Here is a 22651-nt window from a genome sequence, read left to right as displayed (position 1 = left end):
GGGAACCAGGGAAAAGGTCGTTCTGGGGAGGGAGGGGCTCGAGGAGTGGAACTCCTCCCTGTCATTCTAAACTTTTCCTAGAGTCTTCGGATCTACCCTTGCCCCCAGTTCCCTGCCTCTTCTTCTCCGCGCGGGCTCCCTCACACCTCTGCGTCCTCTCGTGTCTGTCTCCCTATTTTCTCCACGTGCGTGTCCCTACAGCCTCTCCACGCGCCCCTGTCCCCTCCTGACTCCACTCTCCCAGGTTCCCGTTCCCCTTCACATCCATGTCCTTTCTCCACTCCATGGTCGTATCTCCATGCCAGTGGCCCCCAGGGTTCCACGTTCCCTAGGTTCAAGTCTTTATGTCTTCTCTGAGCTTCTGTGTACCCCTGTATCCGAGCCCCCCGTGCTCGTCATGATCATGTTCCCACGTCTGTTCATGTCTCCCGTGTCTGCAACCTCACATTCCCCAGAAAGGCAGGCGGATCCGCAGAGGTGGAGGCCGTTCTTTATTCTGCCCCAGGCGGGCTGAGGTCACAAGCATACCGGGAACCCACTAATAGCATCTGTACTCTGCACGATCATGTCCGCCAGCAGAAAGCATAAGCCTGGCAGGAGGAGAGAAGAGGACAGGTGGAGGGCGGTGGGTCCTGGGGCAGATGGCCGGAAAGACCCTGGGGCCCTGGGTTTGGGGCTCCGGCGGCGTCTCTACCGGGTCTGTGAAAGTCTGGAGTGGAGGATATTGGGGAGTCCCCAGGAGGTCAGAATGAGGTTTCTTGGAAGGGCGGCTGGGGGTCTCTGCGGAAAGGAGGGACCCCTGGGTACTCTCCTCCACCCTCTTCCCACTGTCCCAAGTTACCCGCGAGAACAAAGAATGGAAAAGCCAGCCACCCCGAAAAATAGGACCAGGAGAAGAAAACATCGTTTTTCCACGCATTCTTCACGGTGTAGCCTGTCAAAGCGATCAACAGCAGCAAGCCTGGCCCCGCCCATCCGCCGAGTGAGCGAGGCCAAGTGGAGCTGCATCCAGGCCCCACCTAGACCGCGCCCACAGCAAAGACCACGCCCCTTCTGGGCTACCCGGCCAGAGAAGACCACGCCCATCTTCTCTGGGTCCCGCCCCTGGGCTCGCCCCCTGTAGCTCAGCTTCCTTCTCTGGGTCACCAGCCCCCACGCCGTGGCTCACATCCCAGTGCCTTAATCGTGACCCATGGACCCCTACCGCCTGCCTGGCGGCCTGCTGCTGTCTCACCGCAGAGGAAGAAGACAGCGATCGTAGTCTGGCCCCGCAAGTCTCCTTTGTGGCACAGAATCCACAGCCCCATCGCCAAGCCCACGATGCTGAAGCCCGCCGCCAGCACCATGCACGCCGCGGTCACCGCTAGAGTAGCTGGGGAGAGCCGGCCGCCTGAGCCCCGCGCAGGCGCCACCGCTGACCACCGCCCCCTCCCGCCGGGGACGGGGCTGGCCGCAGAGTCAGGGATTTAGATGTGGACTTGGAAGTTGTAATAAGGGGTTATGTATACGTGGTGGCCTCAGTCACGGAAGGGCAGCTGGATATGAGACTGGAATGGAAGGAGTGGGGGTGGGGCCCCGCAGGATGCGCCCAGCTGTTGTGTCAGGGGAAGGAGCCCGCTGAGATAAGGGCTGGGACTGTCGGTGTAGGGGGCTGGCATCCGGACTGGCTAGACCGCACTCTGGTAAGGGGGTGTTAAAGCAGACGCCGCCGTTACAATTCTGCCACAGGCCACTGTGTCCCTTGGGGAAGCGGATCCAGTAGTTGGTGGCAGTAGAGAGAATCGTGAGGATGTTGGCCAAGAAGCCCAGGAGGGTGCCCCCGCTCTGAAGGCTCCGCTTCACCCCCATACCAGGGAGGCTGCTGCAAGGGACCACACACGCAGGACTGGCCAACACCCGTCCCGCCCCCAGGCCCCTCTTCAGGTTCCCTGAGAAGCCCTCCTACATGTCTCTTGTACCCCTCTGCCTGGGGGCCTGGAGATACCCCCTCAGTTCCTCCCACGCTGTGGGCCCCTCTCCCAGCACCCTGTCTGAGGATGTTGAGACCTTCCTCCCTCCAGGAGTCACTGCTTAAAAACTCCCTATCTTCCAGAGACCTCCCTCCCCCAGTGGAATGTCCCTTTGGCCAGTCCGGTGTGGTCCCCACCCCTTTCCCCCATACACCCACCTAAGTCCTCACAGACAGCTCTCAGGCCTTTTAGAGGCAAATCCAGAGAGGTGGGGGAGGTGAGATTGGGTCAGTCTCTGTGAGGCAGCAGGAGTTCTAGAACCCCTTCTCACAGCCACCATTTAAAGAGATAAACACCCACCCCCTCATCCACACACACACAGGCATCTCTCCCAGCAAAGTGACAGCTCAGAGTCAGACGGCAGGTCTGGGGGGAGCCTGAGGGCCATGACAGGCTGGACCATGGTCTTCTAAACACTTCTCTTCCCTTGACCCCATAAGTGCCTCTGGTCCTCAGCTTTGGCAGGGCATCCTAGGCCCCCACACCTGCTCCTGCCCCTCCTGCTCCCTGAAGCTTGCACCTTCACAGGTGAGCTTCCTCACTCGCACAGCTCCAGGGGCCACGAGACTCAGAGAGCATCCCAAACTCCATCTGCAGCCCTGGCCTCTCTCCCAAACCTTACACTGGAGCCCTGGTCTTCTCCCAGAACCCTGGTACTCAATGAAAGATGACCCCGCCATCCCACCTCTGGGCACTATCCTTACCCCCTTCCTGCCTCTTCTCCCACAAAGTACTTGGATCCCCAAGTCTGGTTCCTCCCGCTCCCGAATCTTTCTGATTCCTTCCCTCCTTTCCACCTCATGCCCTGTTCCGTCAGGTCTTGTCCGGACTCATGTCCCATCTGCTGTATTGCCACGTCCCTTTCTCTTGTTTAGCCTCTCTGGATGCTCCCAGAGAGAGCTTGCTGACACTGCCCCCGCCCCTCTGATCCTGGCTCTCCACTCCCCTCAGGAGAGAGTCAGCTGAGGCCTTAGGGGTCCCGGAGTTCACCTGTCACTCCACCCTCATTTTCCACCCCACCCCCACATTCCATACCCCGCCACAAAGCACTGTTTATCCTCTGAACACTACTGGCCTCTCCACGCCTACACTCTGGAGTTTTTCTACATGGGTTATTACCTTTCCGTGGCCCTCAAGAAGTCCCTAAATACCTTCTCCCCAGCAAGCTCACCTCCACCCACCATGAAGCAATCAGTCTTTGTCCTACAGCCTTCCTGGGCTGTGCCTGTCCTCTCGCCTATACACACACACACACACACACACACACACACACACACACCAGACCTCCAGACCTTGGTGGGCAGGACCCGGGTCTGCCTCATGTCATTGTCCCCAGAGAGGCCCAGCAGAAAGGAAATGCTTGGGAAAAACCAGTAGAAAGAGTAAATGAATGAATAAAATGAGCAAAGAAACCTGGAGCGCAGATGAAGGGCGGAGAGGGAGTGAGAAGGAACGTGCTAAAGCAAAAGAGACACAAGGAAGAAGAGAGAACAGAAAAGGTGGAAATGGGAGACAGGCAAAGGAGAAAGACAAGGGCCAGAGAAGGGGAGAGAGGATGTGAGGCAGTGTCGGGTCCACACTGGCCACACACTGCAGGAGCCCCCAGAAGCAGGTGGAGGCTTCTGACTTATTTCTGGGTGCCTGGTGTTCCCACTATGGAGCCAGCATGCTGTCAGCTTGTGTCGTAGTTGAAATAATCTCAGAATAACCAGATTCCAGCAAATAGTTGTTGAATAAATGAAGAAACAAACGGAGGGGCTATGGAATAGAAGGGTGGGAGGCGAGGGCCGAGGGAGGGCCAGTGATTCGCAGCTCTCTCCATGATGACTTTCAACCCACCCTGCTGTCCTTGCCTGCAGCTCACAAGGTGTCATAGCCAGGCCGGGGGCCATGGCAGTGAGCTACCAGACTCAGGCCACCTGGAGGGGAAAAGGGAGGTCAGCGCGTGCATCTGCACTGCTCCCTCAGAGCTGCCCTGCCCCCTCCCCCCACAAGCTCCCCGGGCAGCAGTCACCTGCACTGAGCAAGAGGGGAATCGAAACCCAGCCCAGGTAAAAGGACCAGGAGAAGAAGGTCTGGATTTGGGGTTCTTGAGGTTGGCTCCACCGTTCACCAGTATAGACTGCCATGGCTACCATCATGCAGAGGGCTGGGACAAAAGGCAAGAGGACTGCTGAACCTCTCTGTGGGGACTCAGTCCCCCAGGCCCACGGGAAGCCCTGATTCCTTACCTGCGACAAAGGCTGTGATGGATGAGACAAGGGGGCCTTGGCCGGGGGCAGACAGTGAAGGGACGCAGGACAGGACCAGGAGGACCAGAGACACCAGGCCACACAGGGTAGCCAGGATGTTGAAGGTCTGTGTCACGCGGATGTAGCCTGCGCAGAGAGGAGACCTCTGAGTCGGAAGGCCTGTCCCCTCTACCTCCTCTCCCCTACCTCCCAGAGAGGAGAGACCACTCTGCCTTACCTGCTACTGCATGCTGATCCCCATTTGGCCAGAGGCCTGAGTGAGCTGATGATGTAGGCCCCAGGGCCACGAACCAAAAATCTGTGCCCAGGGCAACCAGGACACAGGTCAGGGCCAGGGAGCCAGTCAACAGGGCCAGGGACCGACAGGGCTCCATGGGGGTGGGTGCTGGCTTTCTGGATCCTGAAGGATGAAGAGGATGGTGATCTACACCCTTGAGTCTATGAGGGAAGCGGCTGTGCACTCAGATCCCTGGGCCCTCTGAACTCAAAAAAGCAAGCAGTCGTGACAACTCGGTGGCCCGTGCTCCTTAAGGCCAGGCTGGCTCTGTTTCGCCCAGTTCAGTTCCTGGCAACTGACTGTCACACACCCTCCCTTGCTGGGTTGCACTGCTAATGTCTCCCCTCCCCGAGGTCCTGGCTCCCCTCACAGTGTGTGGTGAGGAAGGGTGTCATAGTCAGTGGTTTGGTCGGTGGTTCAGACCTGCCTCTCTGTCTCGGGTTCTCTACCCCCCACCCTTGGAGCCCTTCACACCAGAAAGGGCTTCCCGGAAGAGATGGTAGAGAGGCCTGGGGGGAGGCTCAAAGGTGGGGGTGACAACTGAGACCAGGGTGTGAGCTCAATGGGAGGCGAGTTGTGGCCAGAGGGGACAGTTGGTGGATGCGTCATGTTTTCCTGTGGCTGCTGCAACCTTCCGTTCTAGGAGAGAGGGGCGGGTGAGGGGGTTCATACTAGGGTCCCCACAGAAGAAGGGGGCTGGAGGCCATGATGGGTGGGGCCGAAGGAGGAAGGAGGAAAGGCTCAGACTCCAGGACCCCCGCTCAGAGCTTATGCTCGGGGCAGGTACAATGCGCAGAATCACAATTCTAAAGGTCTGTGCCGGAGAAGACATGCCCACATCCTCATCTGAGAAATGAGTTCACAGACCGCTCTGCTCTGAGCACGGTGGGCTTTGTCATCGGGATCATAGTCCCTGGTGGTGGGGGTGGGGGCACAGGGATTTCAGTGCAGGACCCTCTGGTCCTCCAAGCTCCTTCCTCCCACACCAACATCAGGACCCAGGAAGCACTTTACCTGGGAGCAGGTGTAAGGTGAAGATGCCACAGCCCAGGCAGAAGGCCCAGGCAAACTTGGCCCCTGTGAGACTGGAATGCTCTGACCAGCACCTCTGTTGTAAGGATAAACTGCTGGCCATCCCCGGAGAGCTGGAGAAGGGAGAACCAGCCACTCCACAGGCCAGTCCTCTTCCCTTATTGGAGACTCCGGTTTGCAGGTCCCATCCTTCACCCAAACACTCACCAGTGAGGTCACTGGCCATTCCCAAAGTCTGATCACACAGACAGGCTCCCAGAGGTGGACCCAGGTCATGAGCGGTGTGGGCACCAGTGCTCCAGTGGCTGTGGACATGGCTCTGGTGAGGAGCAGGGCAGGCTTCAGGAAGTCTGGCCCTGGATGTGTGGTGAGGGGAAGTCAGAGCACAGAACCCATCTGTGACCTTTACCCCATCCCAAACTCAGCCCCATTCTTAACCCCATCCCTATCCTCCAACCCAAACCCTTTTCATTTCCAAACCTAACCCTTTCTTAACCCTAGATCCAACCCCAAACTCAGCCCCATCCCAATTCCCAACCTAACTCCATTCTCATTTCCAAACCCAACTCTAAACTTAAACTCAATTCCAGCTCAGCCCATCCATAACCCTATCTCAACCCCATCCATAATTCCACCTCCAACCACAACCCAATTCCCAAAACCAGCTGTAAACTCAATCCCACCCAAACCCCAAACACTAGCCACCCCTTAACTCCAGCTCCATCCCTATCCCCAACCTAACTCTATTCTTTTTGTGTGTGTGAGACAGAGACAGAAAGATAGACAGAGAGAGTGACAGAAAGGGACAGAGAAACAGGAAGGGAGAGAGATGAGAAGCATCAATTCTTTGTTGAGGCACCTTAGTTGTTCATTGATTGCTTTCTCATATGTGCCTTGATGGGGGGACTATAGCAGAGCAAGTGACCCTTGCTCAAGCCAGTGACCTCAAAGTTTCGAACCTGAGTCTTCTGCATCCCAGTCCAACGCTTCATCCACTGCACCGCCGCCTGGTCAGGCCCTAACCCCCTTCTTTTTTTTTTTTCTTTTTGTATTTTTCTTAAGTTGGAAACGGGGAGGCAGTCAGACAGACACCCACATGCACCTGAACGGGATCCACCCGGCATGCCCACCAGGGGGCGATGCTCTGCCCATCCGGGGCGTCGCTCTGCCGCAGAGTCATTCTAGCGCCTGAGGCAGAGGCCACAGAGCCATCCTCAGTGCCCGGGCAAATTTTGCTCCAATGAAGCCTCGGCTGTGGGAAGGGAAGAGAGAGACAGAGAGGAAGGAGAGGGGGAGGGGTGGAGAAGCAGATGGGTGCTTCTCCTGTGTGCCCTGGCTGGGAATCGAACCCGGGATTCCTGCACGTCAGGCCGACGCTCTACCACTGAGCCAACGGGCCAGGGCCCTTAACCCCCTTCTTGCTGACAAATTCAACCCCAAACTTGACCCCATGCGCATCCCCACCCCCAAACGCATCTTTATTCTGAGACGTAACTTTATCCTCATTTCTGTCCTCACACCAGATCATTTCCAAACCCAACTCCAGCCCCAGTCCCATACCCACCTCCTCCTTCATACTTCTCCCCAACCCCTATAAGTTCTACCTCAATCCGCCCCCACCACCATTTCATCTTCATCCCACTTCCAGGTTTGAGGCTGTAACCCTGTTTCTAATCTCCCTAAGTCCCACCGCTTCCATTGACCAAAGAAAGGTGATCTTGCCTGTTTCCCTAGAGAGGCACCTCTAAGCTTCTGGAATGCCCTGCCTGATGAGCATCTCTGTTTACATGGGGTCCTTGGACCACACTAGATAGTTTGTGGGGGGTGGGGTTGTACTATGTCAGTTTGACCGCTGATGAGGCTGGAAACTGAATAACTGAGGTCAGCCATGTGGGCGATCACTGCCCATAAAACTGACCTCTCGTGAAAACTCTGGACATCAAGGTTTGGGCGAGCTTCCCCTGTCCGTAAGACTCCACTGGGAGAGACAATGGGGAGCTGCTGCCTGGTCTCGCCTGGATGCTGCCCTGGGAGGCTTCTTTCTTTGCCGATGTTAAATTGTTCCCTTTCACTGTCACACATAGAGTGTAACAGTTTTCTTGAGCTCTGTGAGTCCTTCTAGCCACTCAATGAACCTGGCGGTGGTCTTGGAGGCCCCCAAACTTCAGTGAGTGAAGGGGGATTAAGTCAGAGAGTTAGTGGGGGCCAGAAAATGTGGCATTTTGTATGACCTGAACTTGATAGACCTGAGATTGGAGGCATGGGAGGGCTTAGAGCTGGAGAAACATGATATATATATTTTGTGTGTCTGCGCGTGACAGAGACAGAGACAGGGACAGATAGGGGCAGACAGACAGGAAGGAAGAAAGATAAGAAGCATCAATTCTTTGTTGCAGCACCTTAGAGGTTCATTGATTGCTTTCTCATATGTGCCTTGACGGGGTGGAGGGGAGTCTACAGCAAAGCGAGTGACCCTTTGCTCAAGCCAGCTACCTTGGGCTTCAAGCCAGCGACCTCTGGGCTCAAGCTGGTGAGTCTAGCTCAAACCAGATGAGCCTGTGCTCAAGCTGGAGACCTCGGGGTTTCAAACCTGAGTCCTCTGTGTCCCAGTCTGATGCTCTATCCACTGCACCACCGCCTGTCCCGGCTGGAGTGACATGAAATTAATAAACATTCCTCTAAATGCTGCACAGAGATGACTGTAGATGGGGGTGTGGTGAGGGATCAGGACTGAGCTGGATAGGATGGTGTGGCAATTATCCAGGTGCTAGATGACGGTGGCTTGCATTATTAGGACGATAACTGGTTAAGCAAGATAGAGTCAAATTCTAAACACATTTTAAAGGTAGAGGCCACACTGCTGGCCGATGCAGTAGGATGCAACAGAGCAGCTGGATAAAAATGGAGTTGTCGTTTACTGAGATGAGGGAGACCAGGGAGGAACAGGTGCGGGGTGTGAGAGACCAGAAACACAGTGTCTGATATGTGAGGTTTGAGATGCCTCATCTTTTCAAGTGGAAATGCTGAGTAAGACGTTGGAGATATGAGTCTGAAGTTATAACATCATCATTGCTAGAGTAAGCCCCTGTAAATATGGTTACTGGAACAAGCCTCTGTAAATATTTCCACTTAAAGTGACCTAAGTAAAGTATTATTAGAGAAGACATCAAATGCCATTATTATCGGAAGAAGCCTCTATAAAAATAGTCTAATTGCTATTTGAGGAGGCTCCCATAAATATTATTTCTAGGGAGTAAGCCTCTATTAATATAACAATTACTAGCATAGGCTGTGGTCAACATTCTTACTCTTAAAATTGGCCTTGCTAAGTGGCTTTAGTACTTTATGATTGGCATCAGAAAATCTCACGTCAGTCGGCATCGGTTTATTGAGTGAACTAATGAGTGAGTAAAGGAAGAGAGGATCAGGGTCACAGTGTGAGAAGGGGCAAGTGAAGAAGGCATAGGGTCCGAGCTCCTTGTTTCTGGTTGGAAAAGCCCAACAGGAAGGGGAGAGGGGGTTGGAAGAGCCAATGGAGGTGAGGTGGGGCAGGTGGGAAGGGAAGCTGTTTTATCTTCACTGAGCTTTTTGTTTATCCTATTATCCTACGGTGATATTGTGATTTAGAATGAAAAATATGTTTCTGGCCTGAGTCCCATTTACAACAGTTCCTAAAACCCGTGGAGTTTCCCAGGTCATGAAAGCCATAATGGTGTCTTTTGCTATGTAAATAAGGGGACTGTTAGACCCACCCCACACAAGGATGGAGGACTGGTTGCCAGGGGAGCCAACCACGTGATTAGAAGGTGGGAACTTTTCAATGGCCAAGAATTTAGTCAATCACACCTGTGTCATGAAACCTCCTCAGGGAGCTACAGGGGTGGTGAACACTGAGAGGTTAGGGAAAGTGGCAACTTCTTCGTTAAGAGACTTTAATCAACTGAATGGCCCACCATATTCTGGCTCCACTGTTCCTTTGCCATCTGCCTGAATCCAATGGGAACCCACATGGCCATGACAACTATGGCCACTGGCATTACACTGGCTCTCTGCATCTCTTCCTACGGATTGTTTCTGAGTTATAGCCTTATATAATATACCGGCAATCTAGTAAGTGAAATGTTTCTCTGAGTTCTTTGAGCTGCTCTAGCAAATTAATGAAACCCAAAGAGGGGGTGTTGGGAACCTCTGGTCTACAACTGATGGTCAGATGCACAGGTGACAACCTGGAGCAGCGATTGGCATCTGAAGGGGGGTGGGGTGGAGGACAGTCTTGTATGACTGAGCCCTTAACCTGTGGGATCTGATGCTGTCTCCAGGTAGATAATGTCAGAGTTGAGTTCATTGCTTGCTGGGCTGAGAGGGGAAATGCACATTGGAATTACTGTCAGAATCAGCCCTCCACATCAGTTCCCTAGAAGTTGAACTGCAGTCTATATGAGGACTGTGTGATTTATCTCTGTCCCCATGCCAACAGATACAGCAGAATGGATTGCTAGGATACACTCCCCACCCCCACCCCCATTAACCACCCCCCTCAGGAAGTCACAGTGTAGTAATTTCACATCAGTTTTATTAGACTTCAAAATATCGCTCTAGTGGAGATCGCATTTTTCAAACAACACCCCTGGCAGGTGGGGCCCTGGGTCCTCTCAGCTTCCTTCCACCAGGCCCCGTTCTTCCTGCTTGCCCCGTGGGGCTCAGGAGTCAGGGGCCCTCACCCGGAGTCCGGGACGAGAACCCCCGCATGCCCCCAGGAATCAGAATTTCAGGCCTCTAGACCCTCCCCCTCCTCTGCAGTGACCTCATTTGAACTTCCCCATGAAGTTGGTGGATACACCTGGGCTCAGCGGGGAGTGGACAGGCGCCGACATTCATTCATCCGGTAGGCACACATGTAGAAAATCCCTGTGCAAGAAAAAGTCCCAATGGATGCCTCTCCAAGCCCCGGTCCCAGCACCCCTTTTCTCCCGGGGTGTTTGCCAGGCCTGGAGTCTATCTCCCGCCTGGGTGCTGGGGGTACCTGTGGGACACCCCACCCTCTCGACTTTGGGATTGCACTCGCTCGTCCCCAGACACTGCCCTTTCCACCCCCAAGCCCCGATACCTGCAAAGAAGGTCATGAGCAGGGCCACCCAGCCCAGGATGTAAGACCAGGAAAAGCGCCAGTCCCCAAAACGGCGACCGAGGAAGCTGACAGTGACTCCAGTGTAAATGGCCAAGGCCAGCAGGACGAAAAAGGCTGGAGAGAGAGGGTGGAGGGGGGAACACAGAAGAGGTTGGGCTTTGAGATGAAGGTGGGCTTAAGATTGAGGAAGAGGCTGGTGTGAGTGGCTGGAATGGGATAAGCGTGAGGACAGGGTTGAATTGAAGGTGGGAGTAAAGATGGACAGGAGGTGGGGGAGAGGAGGGATGGGAGGAGTGGAGGTGACGGGCAGGGTTGTGCTGCGTCATAAAGAATCTGACAGGTCTTTGTCTCTGGTTCCTGGGAGCGGTATTCTAAATCCTGGGATTTTTTTTAATTTTTATTTATTTTTTTGTATTTTTCTGAAACGATAAGCAGGGAGGCAGAGAGACAGACTCCCGCATGTGCCTGACCAGGATCCACCAGGCATGCCCACAGAGGGTAATGCTCTGCCCATCTGGTGCATTGCTCCACTGCAATTGGAGCCATTCTAGCACCTGAGGTGGAGGCCATAGAGCCATCTTCAGCACCCGGGACAACTTTGCTCCAATGGAGCCTTCGCTGCGGGAGGGGAAGAGAGAGAAATAAAGAGAAAGGAGAGGGGAGGTGTGAAGAAGCAGATGGGCGCTTCTCCTGTGTGTGCTGGCTGGGAATCAAACCCAGGACATCCACACTCCCTGCCGACGCTCTACCACTGGGCAAGCCGGCCAGAGCCAATCCTTGGAATTTCTTGAGTTATGAGTGTCTTTGCTATTGTTGAGCCTCTGGGATCACATCTGTGATTAAGCTGAGATGACTCAGGAATGGGAGCTGGTCACCAGGGAGACCAACCGCCTGCATAGAGAGGTGAAGGTTTGAACTGGTTGGTGTCAGCCCCTCTGGGGAGGGGACCCAGGAGGAGATCGAGTTCAAGCAAGTACGTGGCCAGTGATTCAGTCAGGAAGCTAGTAGCCTATCTGGGTGCCAAGTGCACTGGAGCCTCCTGGCACCTGAACACAGAGAGGGTGCTGGTCCTCTCAGCCTTCTCCCTCTGCTTCTGCTTATCTGGCTGGTCTTGAGTTGAGCCTTAATCATAAAACTGTACTTGTGGGGATAGTGCTTTTCTGAGTTTGGTGAGATGTTCTAACAAATGTTCAAACCTGAGTGGGCCTCGGGAACCCTCAATTTCGTAGCCAGTTAGTTAAAGTGCAGTGGCTTGGGGCCCCCACTGGCAGCTGAAGCAGGGGCAGCCTTGTTGGAAACCAAACCCATAAACCGGTGGGGTCTGATCTAACACTGGCTAAGCCAGCACTGCACGGCAGTGTCAGAGCAGGTGGAATCAGAAATAGTCTTGGAGGTGGTGTTGGGTGTGAGGTTGGGATTAGGATGAGATGGGGTTGAGAGAGAGGACCTGGGGATGGGAATGGACTGAGGTTGGAGATGGACAGGAAGTAGGGTCAGGGGGGTAGGACAGGATAGGGTAGGGGGGTGTCCACTCACTGGAGGCGAAAAACATGATGCCGGCAGAGAAAGGCCGGGATAGGCGAGTGAAGGTGGGCTGCTGGGCGAAGGCCAGGATGCCCATGATGATGCCGGCAGTGGCACACAGGGAAGACAGGATCATGAAGGCCCGGGTGGCATTCCAATATGCTGTGGGAGTAGCCCAAAGTCACTGCCAGGCCTCCGCTGCCCTCATTGGTGAGCGCTGCTGCCTCTGAGAGTGGGAATGCCTTACCCCTCTTCGTACCCTTGACCCAGCTTCTCCACCTTTCTGCAAGTGCCCTGCTCTTCACCTGGCACACTCCTATCCATCCTCCAAAGCCCAGCTCCCAAATCCCCTGCTCTAGGAAGCATCCCTTCGCCCCTCAGGCATCATCCTCACCCCCTGCTCTGAGTTGTGACTCTTGGTTGGTCTCCCCCTGTAGCCTGATTGCTCCCTGAGGACAGCGACTGGGCTGATGCTACAGTATGAATACCCCAGCATAGATTTGCTTTGCACACAAGCCTGGAGGATTGTTTGTTGGATTAATCAGTGAGTGAATGAACGGTGATTTCCCATATTGTCTTGCTGATCCATTTTTATCTCCCTCCCATTGCTCTATTTTGTTTCCTTCAGACCATTTGCTCCTATATGAAAATGCCCTGTTTGCTTATTTTTTAGCTTGTTTAGGATATCTGTCTCTCCCCACTGAATTCTCAGCTTCATGAGGACAAAGGTCTGCTTTCTCATTCACCACTATATTCCCAGCACCTTGTGCTTGGCACATGAGAGCTACTAAATAAACATGATGAATGAATGGATGTTGAGCATTGGGAATAATTTCTTTTCTCTTTCCATAAAATTATATGCATATTATTCATTATTAATATATATTATATAATATATAGTGCAAGAGCCCTATACTGGAAACACTCCTTATCCCTATACTTATAATATATATTATATTATATACATATGTACATATATGCATATATATGTTTATATATTACATAGCTTGGCAAATAGCAAGTATAAAATATACTTAGTATTTAGCTACTACACTAAATATCTAGTATTTAGCAAATTTAGGGTCTATCTTGCTTTCTGTAGGCTCCAGTATCTAACATAGCTTCTCTTTTGCAATTGCAGTTGACATTCAATATTATTTTCTATTAATTTCAGGTGCACAACATAGTGGTTAGACAATTACATAATTTATGAAGTGATCTCCCGATGATAAGTACCTAGCTGGCACCACAAATAGTTATTAGAATATTATTGACTCTATTCCCTGTGCTGTACTTTACAGCCCCGTGACTATCTGTTTTCTAATTTTTTTTTAATTCATTATAGAGAGGAGAGAGAAGGGGAGAGAGAGAGAGGAGAGAGAGAAGGGGGGAGGAGCTGGAAGCATCAACTCCCATATGTGCCTTGACCAGGCAAGCTCAGGGTTTCAAACCGGCGACCTCAGCATTTCCAGGTCGATGCTTTATCCACTGTGCCACCACAGGTCAGCCCGTGACTATCTGTAACTACCCACCTGTACTTCTCAATCTCTCCAACTTTTTCACCCCAGCCCCAAACCTCTACCTGGCATCCATTGGTTTGTTTTCTGTGTCTGTGAGTCTGTTTCTGTCTTGTTTGTCCATTTATTTATTTATTTTTAGATTCTATATATAAGTGAAACAATATGATATTTGTCCTTTTCTGACTTGTTTCGCTAGCACACTGACATAGAAAGTGCTGTTCCGGCAACCCCAGGCCCACCTGCTGTCCCTGACCTCTATTTTGTATAAGAGATGTCGCCTCTCCCTCCTTAACTCCTCAATGAATACATTCTGTAATTGCAGTAGGAAGAAATACTGAAATCCCAACTTTGTCCTTTCCGTGCTGTGTGACCTTGGGTTGGTCCCTTTCCTTCTCTGAACCACAGGAGTTCTCCATCTGCCAAGCCGGTGGCCCTTGGGCTGCGAGGTTCTGCCTTGCAGGTCTCTGCCCCCAGGGACAGCCTAGACCCTGTCCCGGAACCTCACCAATGCTTTCCGTCTGCAGGTAGCACTTGCTACCCAGACAGTACCGCCACAAACCCTGGTGGGCAAAAGACCCCGACAGCCGGTACTGCATCCAGTGGTCAGTCGCTGTGGCCACCACCAGGAGGATGGTGCCTACCCAGGCGCAGAAGAGGCCGCCACCCATGAAACTGTACATGATGATCTGTGGGGAATGGGAAAGATGGGTTCAGGAGCTGGGCTCCTGGGGTCTGGGGAAAAGGGGGCTGGGCGTCTGGACTCCTGAGTCTGAGGGAGGAGGAACCCAGGATTTGATCTCCAGGTCCTAGGGGAGAAAGAGTCCAGAGGCTTGAACTTCCAGGTCCTAAATCAGAGGTGGGAGGGCACTGGGACACCAAAGTCCTTGGGGGAAGAGGAGGCTGTGGACCTGGATGCCCAGGTCCTAGGCGCAAAGGGGGCTAGGGGCCGGAATCCCATCAGTTCCCAGGGAGAGGAAGGAGCTGGGGGACTGAATGGCTAGGTCTTGGGGGAGGAAGAGCCCACAGGTCTTATAACCGGTGCCTACCTGAGAGGGAGAGCCTGTCCCGAGCCCTCTGCCTGCCTCGGTCCCTCTGTGCAGACTGAGCCGAGCCAGGTTGCTGGCCTTTCTGCTCCCCTGGCCCCCCAAATCCCTTAAGCCTCCCCATACAATGGTCCCACAGCCCAGCAGCTTCCAGCGAGCAGAAGTGCAGTGGTGGCAGCAGCCCCAATGGAATTCGCTGAAGCAGGAATCCAGGGGCTCCCCCCCACCCCCGCCCACAGCCCTAGGGCCCCACTGGCCTCTCTCTGTGACCTTCCCACCCTTTCACGGGCCTTGCTCACGGCACCCACTGCGTTGGCCTGAGCTGCATAAGCACACACATAGACACAAGACATAAGGGCAGTCATCCATTTATTGTTCAACCTAGGGCCCCCACCTCCAAGGGCAGGAAATGGAGTTGGGTCTGGGAATGTTGGGCCTGGGGGATTCTTTGTGGTTGGGGGACACACAGCATGACACAGTTGGGGCCCGGACAGGAAAGAGGTGAGGAGGAGATGGGGCCGGCTCTGGTAGAAGACTGGTTGGGTTTGGGGCGGAGTTTAGGATGAAGATTATGATGAGGGTTGGGTTGGCTCAAAGTAGGTGGGGAACGAGGATGAGGAAGCTGGGAGTGAGGTGTGTTCGGGTGGAAATGGCGACAGGGATGGGCATGAATGGGAATATGGTACTGAGAGGGGAGGTGGGGGGCTGCAGAGGCAGGTGAATGGCTTCGAGGTGTAGAATGGGGTCAGGATGGGGTTGAGAATGAGCTGAGGGTTGTCGCTATACAGGTGGGGATGGCGTTGGGATGGGGAGAGGCACTAGGCATGAGGTTCAAGGACTTTTCTGGCTTGGGATCTTAAGTCAGGTCCAGGATTCACCCAGGAACTCCCTGGCCCCACTGTTGAGGCCATGGTTTGGGGGAAAGAAAGATGGGGTATTTCTGACAGGGTTGGAGGTCACCCTCGGATCCAGGAACACCTTCTTGGGGCCTCTGAGTGGCCCTCTTCGGACTCCACGGTGCTGGACCCTCAGGGTCCTAGTACTCAGTGTCCCAGTCCTCAGCGGCAGATGACGTGGCCGGGGGTGGCTCTGGGCCTTGAGCTTCCTGCTTTCCGTCCTGGGTAGGCAGTGTTGGTGGTGATGATGGCATCATGGGCGGGAGCCTGGGGCCAGCCCTAGAGTCCCCTGCCCAGACCCTCCTTGGCTGCTCAGAGCTCCCTGGTCCCCATCGCTGCTGGCCCCGGTGCCGACCCCAGCCTGGCCTATGAGGGACGTCCCAGCCACTGCGTCCCCTGAATGGCCTCGTGGTGGTGCCCGGCTGGGTGCTGCAAGCCTGGGGGTTGCAGGGGCAGGAGGGCAGGGACTGCTGAAGGGTGTAGACCCCCAGCAGAGCGCTATGCAGGAGGTAGGAGAGGGCGTCCAGGCGGATGGGGACAGTGACAGAGGCCAGGTTCTCAGGAAGCCCCAGGTGGGCTGGATCTGGGGTGCCCAGGGGTGAAGGTGGCAGGGACGGGAATGCTGTTGGGAGCCACGGCACAGTCGCTGGAGATGGCGGGGACAGGCTGTTCCTGGAACGCCAAGAGGACAGGTCAGCAGGTCTCACAGTGTGCAAATCCGCCCTAGCACAGCCTAGCTGCTTCTGTCCTTCTCCCGGGGCCCATCTCTCTCCGTCCTGAGTTTTGCGTCCACCTGGGAGGTCCTCACCCCCTTCTCCCCACCCCCTCCTCTGTTTCACCCCCTCTCTCTTCAGAGAGGTAGGCAGCTCTGCTAGAACGTCAGCATCAGGCAGAACTGAGCTTCGATTCCAGGCTGCCCGCTCACTCAGGGTGCGTCTCAGGCCAAATCACTTTCCCATTCTGAACTTAAGCTTTCTTTTTTATTTTTATTTTTTACATTTTTTAAAATTTTATTTTAAAGAGAGGGAGAGAGAAACATCAATCTGTTCTTGTATGCACCCTGACCCGAGATCCAACCCATAACCTTTGCATATCTGGCAAGTTATCCTGCAAGGGCTGAACCTTCATTTTTCCTACCAAAAGATGGGGTTCCAAAGGCCCCTGTTAAAGGGCTGGGTCTGGGACGTGTTCAAGGAATGTAGACCATTATTATAATTATTTCTCCAGTCTATGGCTGTTTCCAGCATTCCCATTCTCTTGCTTTAACCTTGAAATTTCTTTATTCCACAGATATCTTTTCTGGGCTCTTTCCCTAGTTCTGAGTATCTTGTGCAACTCTGTCACCAAGATGCTCTAAGATATTTAGTTTTTCTGTGTGTGTGTTTTTTATAGAGAGAGAGATGGAGGGACAAACAAGGACAGACAGGAAGGGAGAAAGATAAGAAGCACCAACTTATAGTTGCTGCAGCTTAGTTGTTCATTGATTGCTTTCTTATGTGCCTTGACGGGGTGGGGGGCGTAGAGGAGGGCTACAGCTAAGCCAGTGACCCTTTACTCAAGCCAGCGACCATGCAGCCCAGCGCTCAAGGTGGGCACAACCTTGGGTTTCAAACTTGGGTCCTCAGCATCCCAGGGCAAAGCTCTATCCACTGTACCACCACTTGGCCAGGCTAAGATTGTGTTTCTGTGTGATGATACCTAAGACTTATTTTTTTTCCACTCTGGGTCTGTTCATCTTCCTCCGATTTTCCCTGTCCCCTCTGCTCTCTGCTTTCTGTCCTCCCCAGCGGAGCTCTAGAGGCTCTCACCTTTCCGGATCCGTCCCTTCCTTCTGCTGTTCCATCTTCACCGGTGGTCTCTAGCGTCTCTCGCGTCTCTCGAGTCTCTTCTAGCACCTTCCACCGGATTTCTCTGGGAACCAAGGAGGTGGGAGGAGTCCGGGAAGAAAGTGGGCGGGGCTTTGTCTGAAATAGGGCGTGGCCTGCAGGGAGTGAGGAGCGGTGGGAAAGAGTGCCAGACGGGTTCACAAGAGGTAGTTACAAAAGCCCACCCAGCTCGAGACACAGCCCCTGCCTTCCCAGACCCAGGAGTCCATGACCCCCAACCCCTGCTCTCGCTCCATCTATATTCGTGCTTTCTGAGGACCTGATGCTGTTCTTTAGGGCTAAAGGCACATTCAGACGGAAATCTGTATAGGTCTGGATGCTCTCCAGGGTAGAGGGGTTAGTAAATAGGCTAGGAGTTTTAGGGGCTGGATTCCATTCTAAGCTCTATCTCTGAGATACTTGGTGACTTTCAATCCTTTTAGTCGCTCTGTTTCGCTTTCCCCATATGAGAAATGGGCTAATATTACCTTCCAGGTTCTCAGGAAGTTTAAAGGATACCACGTGTGTAAAGTAATCAACACAGACTATGAACTATAATTAGCCTCAACAATAAGAATTACTTATCTTTATAGCTGGAAGTCATGGTAGTATTTTACTGAGAAACAGTAGTCATTCTTCTATCCGTTGGTATACACACTCAATGCCTGCTCTATGCTAGGCTAGGTGCTGGGGGTGTAACCAGAGATAAAATAGATGCAGCCCCTCCCTACTCCCACGTGTGTTTAGAGAGACCAACAAGACACAAACAATACATTTCCTGTAAGTACTGTGAGGTGTGAAGCCAGGGCAAAGGGGGTAGTAACTTCAGCTAAGATGGTTAGGAGAGAGAGGCACCAGAAGACCTGACACTAGAGTATTCCCAGTGGAGGGAACAGCAAAGTCCAAGGTTTGGGGGTGGAATAAGCGTAGTGTTTGAAGGACTGGGCAGGAATGAGGGTTATGAAGAGAGGGATAGGTCTATTAACAAATTGTTTATTTTAGATATTTTTATATTTACAGAAAAGTTACAAAGATAATACAGAGAGTTCCCATAGACTCCTCACCTAGCTTCCCTACTGTTAACTTCTTACATTGTTGTATAGCATTTGTCACATGTAAGAAACTACCATGACGGTTAACAAATTTTTACACTAATGTCCTTTCCTTTTTTTCTTTCTGTTTCAGAATCGAATGCAGAATATCATTTAACCATCACATCATCACATCTCCTTCGTATTCTCTGGTCTGAGGCTGTTTGTACAGCTCTAACCTCCCTCCCTCGCACATACACACACACAATTTCGACAGTTTTGAGGAATACTAGTAGCTAATTTTTATAAAATAGAGGTCTATTTCAATGAATACTTCTTACTTATTAAATTCTCATTTCAGAGAGCTTAAGTAAGTTGCCTGAGGTCACGGAGCTAGTAAGTGGCACAACAGGGATTTGAACCTAGGACAGCCTGGCTCCAGAGACTTTTAATGGAGACATGAGTAAAAGCCAGACAGAAAAGGACCTTGCAGTTTACAGTAAAGATTTAGGACATTTCTTTTTTAACTTCTATCTAGAATATTAATATGACTTTGAACATTTGAAAACAGAAGGGTGTGACATAATTTGATTTATGCTTTAGGAAGAGTACTGTGTCTGCACTTTAGAGAATGGACTGTATTGGAAAGCAAGAGTGGATGCCCAGAAGCCCGAGGAGGCAGCCCGGGAAGACCAAGGTGGTGGGGATGGGAAGATTGGAATGAATTCGAGATGTCCATGTGACCCTTGAACTGCATGAGTTTGAATTGTGTGGGACTACTTACATGCAGTTGTTTATCAATAAATACATACAGTACTATAAATTTTCTCCCTTATAATTTTCTTTCTTTCTTTTTTTTTAGATTTTATTTATTGATTTTTAGAGAGTAGAGAGAGAGAAAGAGGGGGAAGAATCAGGAAGCATCAACTCATAATTGCTTCCTGTATGTTCCTTGACCCGGCAAGCACCAGGGTTTTGAACTGGCGATCTCAACTTTCCAGGTTGACGCTTTATCTGCTGTACCACTAAAGGTCGGGCACGATTTTCTCATCTTTTCTTTTTTAAAATTTCATTAAGTGAGAGGTGGGGAGGCAGAGGGACAGATTATCACATGCACCCCAACCAGGATCCACCTGGATGCTCTGTCCCTCTGGGGTTGCTGCTCTGTTGCTTGGCAACTGAGCTATTTTAGCACCTGAGGCAGGCCATGGAGCCATCCACAGTGCCTGGGGGCAACTTGCTCCATCCATTCAAGCCATGGCTGTGGGCAGAGAAGAGAGAGAGGGAGAAGAAAGGGGGAGAAGCAGATGGTCATTTCTCCTGTGTGACCTGACCAGGAATCAAACCTGGGACTTCCACATGCTGGGCCAATGCTTGAGCGAACCGGCCAGGGCTGTGATTTTCTAATAACATTTTTTCTTTAGCTTACTTTATTGTAAAAATACAGCATATAAAACATATAACATACAAAATGTGTTGTCCATTTGTTTTCTGTAAGACTTTTTGGTTAACAGTAGTTAAATTTTGGAGGAGTCAAGTTACACCTGAGAAAACCCGACTGCACAGAGGTCAACACCCTTAACACCCACATTGTTCAAGAGACGACTGTATTTTGGAGGAAGAAGTACAAGGACCCCAGCAGGACTGCTGGGGTGGGTAATGGGGAAGGAATGAGGCAAAGTCTTCAGCCTGCACAGTCCCTTTGAACGTGGATCTTCTTATAAAAGGTTCACAACACCTCATTTTAAGTATGAAAAATCCCAAACATTAGATTTCACTTTGAGTTCTCTCAAATCCAGGCCTTTTGCTGGATGATGTCGGTGACACCAAAATGATGCAGAACCGGTACTTGAGGTACTTCAGTCTTGAGTGCTGGGGTGCAACACAGAGATAGTAACACTTCAACACTCCAGGTCGATTAGAGCCCTAAGTAGGAAAAAGTGTTGCCTGCAATCAAAGGGTAAGGATGAGGTCTGGGAGGTGTTTGTAGAGGAGGTGGCCTCTTCCTGCTTTAAAAAGGGGGGGGGGGAGGATAAAAAAGGAAAAAAAAAATTTAATTAAGAAGGTTGCCTTTACTTTGCTAGCTACTATGGTTAGGATGTGGATCTTCAGACCTGAAGTTTGGGTCTACCTATTCGGTAACATCGCATCCCAAGAGGCGGCTGATGTCTAGACAGGGTTTGTAAATTCAGGGTTCGAATCCCCGCTGTTTACCAGCGCGTGACCTAGCAAACTGCTTAGGTTTTTCGAATCTCCGTTTCTTTGCGAGATAGTCCTTACTGCTCAATCCAATGTAAAGAGAACTGCTCCTGGTTTTGCTCTTCTGCGTTTCCCCGCGACCACAGTCCGCGATTACTGTCTGAATTCTTCACGTACCACGTGCCTGGCCCTTTAAGGATCCCCTCTCACTCTGCGGGAGAGGAAGAGGGAACCTTGAGTCTCTAAAAAAACGCTTTTTACCCAGCTTTCAAAATTGACAGGCAAGTTCTGAAAAGTGCCCAATCAATTCCTGTGGGGGGGGGGGAGGAGCGAAACTTCCGATTCGCGCGATAGCCCTTTAGCCCCGCCCACCTCTCGTTACTTAGGGCCGGGCAAAACATCATTGTTCACTCTGATTGGAGAGTGAACTTGAGTTGAGTCCCTATCTCGCTTTTTGATTGGCTACTTTTTTTGAGCGCGCGCCCCTCATCCTCGGATTGGCTGTCCTCTTTCCTCATCTTCTTAGGCTGTAACTGATATTTTTTTGGGGGGGCTTCCAGCGGTAGTCATTGTCCGTTCTCCTAGAGGAGGTTATCCGCCGCATCAGTCCGGTGAGACCCAGCCCAGACCGAGAAATCCTATTGAAGCTTGGAGAGGACGAGGGGCCCAGGGCGTAGGAAGAATCCCGCCCAGGGATCTCCTTGGCTCACCAGGAATCCCCCTTGCCCCACTCCCGCCTTAGGACCAACCCTTCCTTTCAGCGCCCCCCCCCCCGCCCCCGCAGGCTTCGTACAGGCAGAGACACAAGATTTGACCTTCAGCCCCCCACCCCCATCCTCACCCCAGCCTACCGGGCTCACCCATTGCGTGAAGTCCCCCTTTCCCTCATTTCCGGCCCCTGCAGGACGCCGTGGGGGACCCTGCACTCTCCCCTGAGCTTTACCTGTTACATTGGAACAGCCAGAAACAGACCTTTGCCACACTATTAAGTAGTCAAATTAAAGAGTCTTGATTGCAAAAAGCCGTCAACCAACGGGAAAACTAGAGTTCCAAAAACTAGTGGGCCCCACACACATTCAGGAGCTAGTTTTTAAAGGCAAAGGAACATTCTGCCCAGGGTATGGGGAGGAGGGTGAGCCTAGCAGTAAAATAGAGCAGTGAAACAAACTGATTTACAATGTTTATCATTAGGATTAATTCAGGAGAAGCATTTAGGGCACATCTGCAACCCTGCAAAACCAGCCCAAGGCCACAGCCCTGCAAAACTAACCCAAGGCTAGGGATAGGGAGTCTTTTCAGATAAAGTTAATTTTGGGTAAAGTTAACTCATGCTAAAAGCCTTACTTTTCTACATTTCATATGCACTTATTCCTTCCTTCCAACTTGGGGGCCATTCCGCATTGTAGGCATCAGGGCCTCCAGGACTTAGGGGCTCCTGTCACTGCTGCCCCAACCTGCCCCTACAACCTCCCTCCTCCACCCGTGGTCATGCTCTCACCCCACACCCCCCTCCCAGCCCTTTCAAAGCCCAGGGGTTTGTCCCCAGACCCCTCAGATGACTCAAGGAATCCTGTAGACTCCAAGGAAAGGTTCTGGGCCCACACTTCCTGTTTGCCCCACCACCACCACCACCACCACCTGCCCCTTCAAAATGGAGATCCTGACATCCCCTCAGGGGTTTGAGTTCCACTTCTCCTCTTTCCCCCTTCTTCCAGGCCCTCCCTCCCATGCATAGCCCTGCAACTCTGCATTTCTAGAGGGATGGCCATATGGATGACCCCTACTCTCTGGAGGCATCCAGTATCCAGGGGAGGTGGTCTCTAGGGACCCTCTACCTTCAGATTCGTATTCCTTCACCTTCCTTTCCCCTGTTCG

At 52.2% G+C, this 22651-nt stretch overlaps 4 protein-coding genes across 4 annotated transcripts; all 4 read right to left on the bottom strand.

Annotated features, from left to right (window-relative positions):
* Positions 1-478: 478 nt before the first annotated feature.
* On the bottom strand, positions 479-2084 carry CLDND2 (claudin domain containing 2). Its single transcript, XM_066265258.1, has 4 exons — positions 1665-2084; positions 1235-1372; positions 842-961; positions 479-590 (listed from the first exon to the last, which is right to left on the bottom strand). The coding sequence occupies exons 1-4, from the start codon at positions 1846-1848 to the stop codon at positions 517-519; spliced, it is 516 nt and encodes a 171-aa protein (XP_066121355.1). The 5' UTR covers positions 1849-2084; the 3' UTR covers positions 479-516.
* A 1638-nt stretch (positions 2085-3722) lies between these two features.
* On the bottom strand, positions 3723-4897 carry NKG7 (natural killer cell granule protein 7). The gene is made up of 4 exons (XM_066265257.1): positions 4479-4897; positions 4241-4387; positions 4024-4158; positions 3723-3928 (listed from the first exon to the last, which is right to left on the bottom strand). Exons 1-4 carry the CDS (start codon positions 4633-4635, stop codon positions 3870-3872), a joined length of 498 nt encoding a protein of 165 aa, XP_066121354.1. The 5' UTR covers positions 4636-4897; the 3' UTR covers positions 3723-3869.
* A 5229-nt stretch (positions 4898-10126) lies between these two features.
* Positions 10127-14881, bottom strand: LIM2 (lens intrinsic membrane protein 2). Its single transcript, XM_066265256.1, has 5 exons — positions 14789-14881; positions 14248-14428; positions 12235-12384; positions 10678-10812; positions 10127-10478 (listed from the first exon to the last, which is right to left on the bottom strand). The coding sequence occupies exons 2-5, from the start codon at positions 14420-14422 to the stop codon at positions 10417-10419; spliced, it is 522 nt and encodes a 173-aa protein (XP_066121353.1). The 5' UTR covers positions 14423-14428; positions 14789-14881; the 3' UTR covers positions 10127-10416.
* Positions 14882-15821: 940 nt separating this feature from the next.
* On the bottom strand, positions 15822-17552 carry C3H19orf84 (chromosome 3 C19orf84 homolog). Its single transcript, XM_066265255.1, has 2 exons — positions 17490-17552; positions 15822-16353 (listed from the first exon to the last, which is right to left on the bottom strand). The coding sequence occupies exons 1-2, from the start codon at positions 17522-17524 to the stop codon at positions 15822-15824; spliced, it is 567 nt and encodes a 188-aa protein (XP_066121352.1). The 5' UTR covers positions 17525-17552.
* Between the last annotated feature and the right edge of the window lie 5099 nt (positions 17553-22651).

This window comes from Saccopteryx bilineata, chromosome 3 (assembly GCF_036850765.1).
Source record: "Saccopteryx bilineata isolate mSacBil1 chromosome 3, mSacBil1_pri_phased_curated, whole genome shotgun sequence".
NCBI lineage: Eukaryota > Metazoa > Chordata > Mammalia > Chiroptera > Emballonuridae > Saccopteryx > Saccopteryx bilineata.
Note: the sequence above shows the minus strand (reverse complement) of the source record. Positions and strands in the feature narration are given on the sequence as shown.

What these genes read in the sequence shown, in the direction of transcription:
- CLDND2 (XM_066265258.1), bottom strand. Translation starts at nt 1,848, where the DNA reads ATGGGGGTGAAGCGGAGCCTTCAGAGCGGGGGCACCCTCCTGGGCTTC. An exon ending in ACCAGAGTGCGGTCTAGCCA is followed by an intron (nt 1,373 to 1,664) that starts GTCCGGATGCCA and finishes GGCTCTCCCCAG; the next exon opens with CTACTCTAGCGGTGACCGCG. An exon ending in TCCATTCTTTGTTCTCGCGG is followed by an intron (nt 591 to 841) that starts GTAACTTGGGAC and finishes TCCTCCTGCCAG; the next exon opens with GCTTATGCTTTCTGCTGGCG.
- NKG7 (XM_066265257.1), bottom strand. Translation starts at nt 4,635, where the DNA reads ATGGAGCCCTGTCGGTCCCTGGCCCTGTTGACTGGCTCCCTGGCCCTG. An exon ending in CATCACAGCCTTTGTCGCAG is followed by an intron (nt 4,159 to 4,240) that starts GTAAGGAATCAG and finishes CTTTTGTCCCAG; the next exon opens with CCCTCTGCATGATGGTAGCC. An exon ending in TCCCCTCTTGCTCAGTGCAG is followed by an intron (nt 3,929 to 4,023) that starts GTGACTGCTGCC and finishes TTTCCCCTCCAG; the next exon opens with GTGGCCTGAGTCTGGTAGCT.
- LIM2 (XM_066265256.1), bottom strand. Translation starts at nt 14,422, where the DNA reads ATGTACAGTTTCATGGGTGGCGGCCTCTTCTGCGCCTGGGTAGGCACC. An exon ending in CATCATGTTTTTCGCCTCCA is followed by an intron (nt 10,813 to 12,234) that starts GTGAGTGGACAC and finishes CTCTCTCTCCAG; the next exon opens with CCTTTTTCGTCCTGCTGGCC. An exon ending in GCTCATGACCTTCTTTGCAG is followed by an intron (nt 10,479 to 10,677) that starts GTATCGGGGCTT and finishes TTTCTTGCACAG; the next exon opens with GGATTTTCTACATGTGTGCC.
- C3H19orf84 (XM_066265255.1), bottom strand. Translation starts at nt 17,524, where the DNA reads ATGGAACAGCAGAAGGAAGGGACGGATCCGGAAAG. An exon ending in GAAGGGACGGATCCGGAAAG is followed by an intron (nt 16,354 to 17,489) that starts GTGAGAGCCTCT and finishes TTGGCGTTCCAG; the next exon opens with GAACAGCCTGTCCCCGCCAT.